Source organism: Anolis carolinensis, chromosome 4 (genome assembly GCF_035594765.1).
Source record: "Anolis carolinensis isolate JA03-04 chromosome 4, rAnoCar3.1.pri, whole genome shotgun sequence".
Lineage (NCBI taxonomy): Eukaryota > Metazoa > Chordata > Lepidosauria > Squamata > Dactyloidae > Anolis > Anolis carolinensis.
Window position 1 is genome coordinate 115,774,231 of NC_085844.1, and position 10,781 is coordinate 115,785,011.

Here is a 10,781-nt window from a genome sequence, read left to right on the forward strand (position 1 = left end):
GGAGTACCCTTTCAGAAGTAGTGAAGACTAGGTATCTGACACAGTGTTTTCCAAGATCCCCTGTCAATACCAACATCCATAGATTCTCAAGTCCTTTTACAGTAGAGTCTCACTTATCCAACATAAACATGCTGGCAGAACGTTGGATAAGCAAATATGTTGGATAATAAGGAGGGATTAAGGAAAAGCCTATTACACATCAAATTAGGTTACGATTTTACAAATTAAGCACCAAAACATCATGTTTAACAACAAATTTGACAGAAAAAGTAGTTCAATACGCAGTAATGCAATGCAGTAATTACTGTATTTACGAATTTAGCACCAAAATATCATGATGTATTGAAAACATTGACTACAAAAATGCGTTGGATAATCCAGAACGTTGGATAAGCGAGTGTTGGATAAGTGAGACTCTACTGTATATACAATGGTGTAGTAAAATGGCAAGGTCAATTTGCTTTTTTGGAAAAAAATTTGGGTGGGTGGGTGTATTTTCAAACTACAGATTATTAAATCCATCTGTGAACAAGGAGTGCTGACCATATATAGAAGCTCTTGATCAAGGTTAAGGACCTGAGAATGTGGACTCATTGAGCTTTGACCCTTACAAACCTTTGAGGTTGGTGCCTAATATTTGGAATGTGAAAATGTGGCCATCCCCGTAGATTGCACTCTTCTCTTCCAAAACAAATAACAAAGACGCTGAAGTACTACAGTGATAGGGGATCTTTTAAAAAAAATGTATTGGTTTTCTTAAGATACATCAATACATCAGTACCATCAACACTCTTATATTTCACACTTATTTCATTGCATCAACTGTATATGTATATACAGTAGAGTCTCACTTATCCAAGCTAAACAGGCTGGCAGAAGCTTGGATAAGAGAATATCTTGGATAATAAGGAGGGATTAAGGAAAGGCCTATTAAACATCAAATTAGGTTATGATTTTACAAATTAAGTGCCAAAACATTGCATTATACAACAAATTTGACAGAAAAAGTAGTTCAATACGCAATGTTATATTGTAATTACTGTATTTAAGAATTTAGTCCCAAAATATCATGATATATTGAAAACATTGACTACAAAAATGGCTTGGATAATCCAGAAGCTTGGATAAGCGAGGCTTGGATAAATGAGACTCTACTGTATATCTTGTATGTTGTTTTATTCACCTCTGTGCCCCCCCCCCCCCCAAGCCACTTCAATTTACAATCTCCTTCCAAAATACCATTTCTTCTTGTGGAGGTAATTTCCCATCTACTTCTTTTAAACCCTTCTCAATAAATTTTCCCCAAACCTCCTCAAAGTCATTTTCCTTCAATACTCCTTTCCTAACTCTTAACCTACATGTCAACTTATTGTTTATTGCTAATTTCCATAGTTCTTTATACCATTCTTCGATTTGTATGTTTATTTTACCTTTCCAGTTCCTTGCTATCAACAACCTTGCTACCATTAATATGTTGTTTATGGCATCCTTCTCTGTTTTTTTTTTCAATTTCTTGACATTAAATAATGACAACAATGCAATACTTGCACTTTCCCCCATCTTCATATCCATTATAGCTTCTATTTCACTAAATACCTTCCCCCAAAATTCATTTACATATTTACATTGCCACCACATATGTATATATGTACCCACCTCCTGGCAACTTCTCCAACAATTTTTTGTGGTATTTTTATTGATGTTTGCTATCTTTACTGGTGTTAAATACCATTTCCAGACCAATTTATAATAATTTTTCTTTAACACGTATCGATAAGTTCCTTAAATGTCTTTGATTCCATAGCTGTATCCAATCCACTTCCCTTAGGGGATAGGGGATCTAACTATCTATCCATCTATCCCTTATCTTTCTATCTATCCCTTAACTTTAAAGAACATACAAAACCCTATTAAAATAAGTGCAGTGTTTCAAATATCTTGCCACTGCTTGCTTATGAAACCTGCAGCATAAAGTATACAATTATACAAGGTCACAAGAGTTGTATGAGTAATATCCTATGATAATTACATTGGATGATTACAAATGTCCAGTTTATGCATTACAGCAATTTCATTATGTAAATTATATTTAATCAAACTGCTGCAGATTTGGAAACACAAGCATCTTTAATGCCCATGGGAGTGTATGAAGCTTAGTATAAATACCAGCAACCTCACATCAGGAGAGCATCTCACTCAGCTAGCAGACTCTGATCATCTCTATTGAAATCCAGGTGAGGAGTTTTCCTTGCAGCCTTTAGGTGCCCTTGTGTTTAATGATATCGAATGGAATGTCATAGGTTCTTAGAAAGGGCAGCTTTGGGAGTTGGTTATATTATAGTTCTGTGTTCCTGATCAACAACAGAGTGTACAGTATTGAATGCTGTTGTTTTTCTCTTAGGCCTTTTGAACATCATCATGACCACTCTGCCTGAAGCCAATGCCAAATTTGCCATCAACACTTACCATAGACTGAGGGAGGAGCATCCATGTGAGAACCTTCTGTTTTCCCCTGTGAATGCTACCTCTGCTCTTGGTCTGCTTGCCTATGCATCTGGATGTGAACAGGCAGCTGAGATTGAGAAGGTAGGCATCATCAAGTAGAAAGGACAGAGCCTTCAAATCATGCCCTATTTGACTCCATCTTAGTGCGAAGGACAACATAGTCCAAGTGCTATTTTAATACAGCTGCTTTGTTTAAATATGCCTATACAATTTATACACAAATCCTTGTTTCCATACAGTATTCTTCAAGGGACATTAATTGCATCATATGCTTTTATAAGAGCTTGTTGTGCTTTGCAAAAAATTTGCAAGGGCTGTTGCTTACATTGCTATTCATGAAAGTCTATGTCCATTTTTAATGAGAAGCATATCTGACTTACTTCTCTCTTTCTCAGTCTATTAATATTCATGCCTGTTCTGTGGTGTTTTGCACTATTAATGTCCTAAAATTATGCCCTATAATTTTACTCAGAAGAAATTCTATATATGATGCTCAGCTTGTGTACAGACTTACATCTCATACCGTGTTTCCCCAAAAATAAGAGAGTGTCTTATATTAATTTTTGCTCCCAAAGATGTGCTAGGTCTTATTTTCAGATGATGTCTTATTTTCCCATGAAGAAGAATTCACATTTATCATTGGAAAAAAAAACATTTATTATATACTGTACAGTAGTTGCCATCACAAACCAGCATAACCAGACAAACTGTGATTCCTATCAAGAATTTCTTGTTACTACCATTATTTCCATGTACAACAATCTATGGTACATACATTTACCGATCCTGCATGCTCTGGTGTTCTGTTTGGCGGGCATGCTTCCAAACAAAAACTTTTCTAGGTCTTACTTTTGGGGGAGGCCTCATATTTAGCAATTCAGCAAAATCTCTACTAGGTCTTACTTTCAGGGAATGTTTTATTTTCGGGGAAACAGGGTAAGTAATATATAATACATGGGTACAGAAAATATCCCTTCTACCCATTTCTGTCACAAGGGGGCATATTGCTCTTATCACAAGGTAGATGTTTTCCTTGCCTAAAACCTCCAACATTAATGTGGATCATTGATTTGGCATGATTCAGATATTATGTCATGGGTGTGTGAAATTGTCCATAAGCTTGGAAAGCATGAGGATCTCAATTTTGTAACTGATGGCATATAGGAATCCACCCAAAATACATAGGAAGTTAAATATTGCTCATATTTGATTGAAATATCTGAAATGATTTCACAATTTAAATCAAGGTCTTGCATTGGGATGAAGTTAATGAGTGTATCGGATCCCTAAACAGAAGATACCTGGGAGCAATCAGAAGCTTTGGACGATCAGCAACAATGTTCAAGGTACATAAAACAAAGCTCAAGCAAATAAATTGAGCCTTTTATTTCCAGCAATCTCAACATCACACTGTTTGATATTTAGGTAGAAACACACATCCGAAGAAAGAATAGTTACTATGATATTTTAAAAGTAAAAAGTGAAAATATACTTTTTAAATACATATACATCTTCAATGAAATATTAAAATATGAAATTGACAGTCCCTTTTTGAGTTGTATATGCACCATTTAAACAAATTGTATTATTGGGTAAAATATACTGTTCACATTAGACATGTTTTCTATATATTTGAGAACTTCAGTATGACTTGAAACAGAGGCGATTTGAGGGCTGGGGGGTAACTATAATGGACTGTGCATGGATGAACTGTTTAGAACAGAAAATTTCTAATTTCATTGCAGGTACAAGAAAAAGAAGAAGCTTGCCAACATGCAAGACGTCCTGAACCAACTTGCTCAAGACCAAGACAACATCAAGAACCATCTCGTCCTGAACCAACCTGCCCCAGACCAAGACAACATCAAGAACCATCTCGTCCTGAACCAACCTGCCCAAGACCAAGACAACATCAAGAACCATCTCGTCCTGAACCAACCTGCCCAAGACCAAGACAACATCAAGAACCATCTCGTCCTGAACCAACCTGCCCCAGGCCAAGACAACATCAAGAACCATCTCGCCCTGAGCCCACCTGCCCCAGGCCAAGACAGCATCAAGAACCATCTCGCCCTGAGCCCACCTGCCCCAGGCCAAGACAACATCAAGAACCGTCTCGTCCTGAACCAACCTGTCCCAGGCCAAGACAACATCAGGAACCGTCTCGCCCTGAACCAACCTGTCCCAGGCCAAGACAACATCAAGAACCATCTCGTCCTGAACCAACCTGCGATAGGCCAAGACAACATCAAGAACCATCTCGTCCTGAACCATCTTGTCCCAGGCCAAGACAACATCAGGAACCATCTCGTCCTGAACCAACCTGTGCCAGGCCAAGACAACATCAAGAACCATCTCGTCCTGAACCAACTTGCGCCAGGCCAAGACAACATCAGGAACCATCTCGTCCTGAACCAACCTGTGGCAGGCCAAGACAACATCAAGAACCATCTCGCCCTGAACCAACCTGTGATAGGCCAAGAGCCCGTCCTGAGCCAGTCTGCCACACTGAACCAGATTGTCCTGAAAGAGTAAGTCATAACATCTTTAAGGATTTCACTTATCCTTTTTTAGTGTCTTGATAAATATATAATGTAATGTGAGAGAACATCTGTTTAGCTGCTGGCTATGGAGAAAGAAAGAACAAAACATATTTTAGGGCCTATTGACAAAGGCTTGTTGAATATAACTTACTTGTTTCATTATTAGGATGTTCCAGATTATGAGTGTGATTCACCTGATGGAATCCACACTGCATTCAGCAAAATCCTTGCAACCCTGAATGCACCCAGCACCAACTATACTCTGAGTTTTGCCAACAAGCTCTATGGAGACCATGCCATTGCCTTTATCCAGGTAAGACTCTGATTTGTAGTGATACAAGAGTTCCATGGCACAGGTTCTGAATGGAACTCTTTTTATACTGATACTTGTTTTACAGTATTTTTACCAGCAAATCCAGTTTTCCAAGAGTTTACAGAAGCATAGTATGAATTTAGGATAGTTAACAAACAACAAAGATCTTTCAGTAGTTACATTTGCGTTCTGAAATTCCATTCTCAGAAAGGCCCTTTATCTTTCTTGGCTTGTAGGGGACAAAACTTTTCAGCTCTGCAAAATCATTGAGAGCTATAGGATGTATACTTTGAGAGGCTATTTGATTACTCAAATTCATTTTTGTTGTTAAATATACTGATACCTGGATCATTTTTTCTCTTTCTGTTCAGAAATTCATTTATTGTGCTTTGAAGCTGTACTGGTCACATGTGGAGGGAGCAGACATCCATGATGCCCCAGAGGAAGTGAGGAGAATCATAAACCTTTGGGTTGAGGTCCAGACACATGGTATGCATTGCACACACCACCCACTGCTTCTTCTTGATTTTTTAGTAAAAACCTTAGAGACCTTAGAAGCTCTCTAATTGTTGGTCCTGACATGGTTATTCAAAATCACAGTAATTAATTATGGCTCAAGATTGACTGAAAACTCCTACATTTTTAATGTCTTTTCCAGTTTGGATCTGTGTTAAAAAAAACTTTAGCAAACCAATAATTGTTATTTTCTTTGCAAGGTAAAATCAAGTGCCTCCTCCCCAAGGACAGCTTTGATTGTCTTCTTCAACTGCTGATGGTGAATGCTCTCTACTTCAAGGGACAATGGGAGGTCAAGTTTGACAAAGCACTTACCATAGAAGCCCCATTCTACCCACACTGTTCAGATGTGGTGAGTTATATTTTGTGTATGAGTATTGCTTCTTTCCCCCAACCTTGCAGTGTAAGGATAACAATATCACCAATCACCTTGCAAATCGAAATATTTGATTTTGTGTTGTCGAAGGCTTTCATGGCCGGGATCACAGGGTTGTTGTATGTCTTTCGGGCTGTGTGGCCATGTTCCAGAAATATTCTCTCCTGACGTTTTGCCCACATCTATGGCAGGCATCCTCAGAGGTTGTGAGGTATGGATAAACTAAGTAAGGAATTCTTATATATAAAGGAAAGAATATATTCTTTCCTTTCCTTACTTAGTTTATCCATACCTCACAACCTCTGAGGATGCCTGCCATAGATATGGGCAAAACGTCAGGAGAGAATACTTCTGGAACACGGCCACACAGCCCGAAAGACATACAACAACCATTTGATTTTGTGTTGATGGCTTTTGTGCAGTTGAAGTTAGCAGCATTGAAGTGCTATTTGGGAAAAGGCCCCTTATTCTGAGTATTTTAGGCCTTTCCTGCATTATTGTGCATCTTTTTTCATAGAGGAGGAACGCTTCAAAAACACAAAAATGTAGTGGATGGAATTTGTTCATATCATTTGTTTGCATTTCTGAGGTACAAAAGTTACTTTGTCCTCAGGTCACTGGTAGCAAATGGCGTAGGCCTAGTCAAGGAATAATATTTCCACAAATGTTGATTGATAATCAGCATTAGCTCCAGATGTATAAATTAGTTGCAATTGGATTTTAGGCTTGGTTCATCAATCTCAGCATCATTACCTACCAGTACGATTTCATCTTTATAGTCCCCCAAAATAATTCATTTACACAATGAAATCAGAAGGATGATTCCCTCCATCTTACAATTACCTGTTTTCTTTCTATCTTTTTTTCAGAAAGAATGCTACTCTGTGCAGCTGATGAACAGGAAGGGTGTTTACAACACAGGCATCCTTGATATTTGCAGTACTCAGGTGCAGGTGCTTGAGATCCCCTACAAAAACCATGAACTGAGCTTGTACATTCTGCTCCCACTAGACTGCAGCCAAGAAGCCCTTGAACAGGTGAGACACTTCTTCCAATGTATTTCCATTTGTCTGATTAAAGCCTTGGGTGTATCCCATCTTTGACCATCACATCAGTCAATGTTGGTGCAAAAGTATTTCTTCTTGGTAGAAACCCTCTTGTTTGATGATGGTCTCACCAGAAATGTGTGTTTGTTCCTCTAGCTGGAAGAAGCTCTTACCCATGAACATCTGCTTGAGTGGTCCTGCCACCTGAAGCCTGAGGAGGTAGATGTTTTCATCCCCAAGTTCAGTTTGGAGAAGAGCCTTTATCTCCATGAATACCTGGGTCTGCATGATCTCTCTGATCCTGAGAAGGCTGATTTCTCTCGAGCTACATGCACAGAAGGAGCAGCTCTTACTCAGTTTGTCCATGACACTTTTATTGAGATCGATGAGGAGGGTGGTGAAGAGGCAGAGGCTCCACGTTGCCGGGATAGGCGTCAACATCGGGAAGTCCTTGAGTTTGTAGCCAACCATCCCTTCCTGTATTTTATCCACCACAATTGCACCCAGAGCCTAATTGCTCTTGGTAGATTTGCTAAACCAGAATAAAGGAACACTTGTGATCAATGTAAGGAAATAAATGGAAAATGTATTTGGATGACCCTTTATAGAAGATGGCAGTCCTCTGAATCTCCTTCTTTGCTTCATTCTCTGGACTGCCAGTTGTTGTAGAGGCTGGGGCAAAGAAACGTTCTACTTGGTGGTGGGTCTAATTCTCACATTAGGACAAGGATGCATTAAAAGCATCATGTTCTGCCTGCTTGCTCTTTGCTCCTCTGATCATTTAGATCTGTTTAACTTTTTAAAAGGATATTCTTCTTCTTGATCTTTGGAAATGGTCCCAGCTACCTGTTTATCCCGTGGTAGCTGATTATATTTAAATATAAGTGGAGTGGGATGGATTTTGTCTCTTCATGAAAGATAATATTCAGAGGTACAGTATCCTCCATCAGTGTAGCATTCTTTCTTTGTCCTATTCAGTTGTTAGAAGGGCCAGTTTCTTGGGAGAATAAGGTCACCTTGAATAAACTGCAATGAAATAGTACACTTTTAATGTAATGTGCTGGCTTCAGATGTCTTTATATCTAGTACAAAAAGACCAAATAATGTTGGCAGTTCTCTGGACCAGTACTCATCTGGCAAAGGAAAGCAATACATCAAAGAGATAGAAGTTGGGGCTAGGTAAATGTCCCTTTCTTCTTCGAACTTACAGTCTTCTTCTTGTTTTACAATGCATTCTGTTTGAATAATCAAAACACCTTCTTGGAGATTTTGCCATATTTTAATGCTTGAAATCAGAAACCTGTTCTCATTCTATCTTCATTTTCCTGAATTTATGGCTCATATCTATGGGACATGCCCTGTGTAAACATAGATGGAATGTCATGTGAAGCTTTAAACTGCAGAATAAATATTTAAAAGTAAAACTCTTACTGTGTTTCTCATAACCCTATGCTTTCTCTTGCAATATGTGAAAATCTGTTGCATTTCTCCTCTCAACCTGAATGGTAACTTCTCAATATCTTAATAAACAAAGCATTGATTAAATACGTGGATCTGTAGTTTTAATTAATGTGGGGTCTTGTTGAGTTTGGGTTCTTCCAAACCTTTGGAATGATAAACATCTTTACGACATTGAAACAACTGAAACTTCACCTACTGCTGACAATCAAACTGTTAAGACTTACCTAGGAGAAAAAAATATCTCCAAAACATTTCTGTATTGGACTGAGTGAGATCTTAAATTATTATACTTTAAATTTGTCCTTGATTACTACAAATCAGGGGTGGACATGGACAAAATGAGACACTTCACTCAGCTCCAGGCAATCCATCTTCTCCATCTGGTTTTGGACACTGTGTAGCATGGTTCAGAAACCTCAATCAATGGTATCTGACACCACAAAAGTATCAAGCTTCTATCCAAACCTAAATGATAAATGTTGGAAATGCAAAGAACAGACTGGAACGTTCTTCCACATGTGGTGGAACTCCAAAAATATTGGAGAGAAATACAAGGAAAAATTAAAAAAATATTGGACATTAAATTTCAACTCAGATCTGAATATTTCCTATTAGGAATTATAGATTCTGAAATAAATAACAAAGAAGAGAAAATATATATCACATATATTACAACAGCAGCCAGAATAATATATGCCCAAAAATGAAGAACGAAAGAACTACCAACAGTAGATAAATGGATCTTAAAAATAATGGATATCATGAAAATGGACAAATCAACCCAACTATATGCCAAGATCTCCCAGGAAAAAACTAACAGATTGGACACCACTACTACAATATATGAAACAAGAAAAAATAAACTGGATAGAAGGGACTGATATTTGAAACTAAAATTGTTCTCCAGAACAGGGAAAGCAGAAAAGGGCATAGCAAGAAATACAGATACCGTGTTTCTCCGAAAATAAGACAGTGTCTTATATTAATTTTTGCTCCCAAAGATGCGCTAGGTCTTATTTTTAGGGGATGTCTTATTTTCCCATGAAAAAGAATTCACATTTATTGTTGAACAAAAAAATGAACATTATATACTGTACAGTAGTTGTAATCACAAACCAGCATTACCAGACAAACTGTGAATCCTATCAAGAATTTCTTGTTATTACCATTATTTCCATGTACAACACTCTATGGTATGTACATTTACCAATCCCGCATACTCTGGTGTTGTTTGGCGGGCATACTTCCAAACAAAAACTTTGCTAGATCTTACTTTCAGGGGAGGCCTTATATTTAGCAATTCAGCAAAACCTCTACTATGTCTTATTTTCCGGGGATGTCTTTTTTTCAGGGAAACAGGGTAGGAGAAGAAAAGGGCTATGATAACAGATGTGGGAAGATTGGAAGTCAACTTTCCTCCCTTACCTACCGCAACACCCTTTTTTGTTGTGATGCCCCCCCACCTCATTTCTCTTTTTATCTTTATATACAGTAGTCTCACTTATCCAACGTAAACGGGCCGGCAGAACGTTCGATAAGTGAATATGTTGGATAATAAGGAGAGATTAAGGAAAAGCCTATTAAACATTAAATTAGGTTATGATTTTACAAATTAAGCACCAAAACATCATGTTATACAACAAATTTGACAGAAAAAGTAGTTCGATACACAGTAATGCTATGTAGTAATTACTGTATTTACGAATTTAGCACCAAAATATCACGATGTATTGAAAGCATTGACTACAAAAATGCATTGGATAATCCAGAACAATGGATAAGCGAGTGTTGGATAAGTGAGACTCTACTGTATATGTTATAATACACCTTAATAAAATTATTAAAAATGAAACCTCACAAGAGCTACAAAAAATGTTATGGCTTTTTCAAGATCACATAATTTGACCTAAGCTTTGTATATTCAAGAAGATGAAGACGAGGAGAAGGAAGAGAAGAGCTGAAGATAGTAGCTGCGGCTGGGAAAAAGAAAGGGTGTGAAGGGCAGGAGAAAATGTTGAGGC

The 10,781-nt window shown here is 37.8% G+C and overlaps 1 protein-coding gene across 1 annotated transcript; it reads left to right on the forward strand.

The window, feature by feature from the left end:
- Positions 1 to 2,174: 2,174 nt before the first annotated feature.
- On the forward strand, positions 2,175 to 8,844 carry LOC103279745 (serpin B3). The gene is made up of 9 exons (XM_016995723.2): positions 2,175 to 2,234; positions 2,402 to 2,586; positions 3,753 to 3,851; positions 4,251 to 5,036; positions 5,215 to 5,361; positions 5,733 to 5,850; positions 6,078 to 6,229; positions 7,123 to 7,290; positions 7,456 to 8,844. The coding sequence occupies exons 2-9, from the start codon at positions 2,419 to 2,421 to the stop codon at positions 7,843 to 7,845; spliced, it is 2,028 nt and encodes a 675-aa protein (XP_016851212.2). The 5' UTR covers positions 2,175 to 2,234; positions 2,402 to 2,418; the 3' UTR covers positions 7,846 to 8,844.
- Positions 8,845 to 10,781: the final 1,937 nt, after the last annotated feature.

What these genes read in the sequence shown, in the direction of transcription:
- LOC103279745 (XM_016995723.2), top strand. Translation starts at nt 2,419, where the DNA reads ATGACCACTCTGCCTGAAGCCAATGCCAAATTTGCCATCAACACTTAC. An exon ending in AGGCAGCTGAGATTGAGAAG is followed by an intron (nt 2,587 to 3,752) that starts GTAGGCATCATC and finishes ATTTAAATCAAG; the next exon opens with GTCTTGCATTGGGATGAAGT. An exon ending in ACCCACACTGTTCAGATGTG is followed by an intron (nt 6,230 to 7,122) that starts GTGAGTTATATT and finishes TCTTTTTTTCAG; the next exon opens with AAAGAATGCTACTCTGTGCA.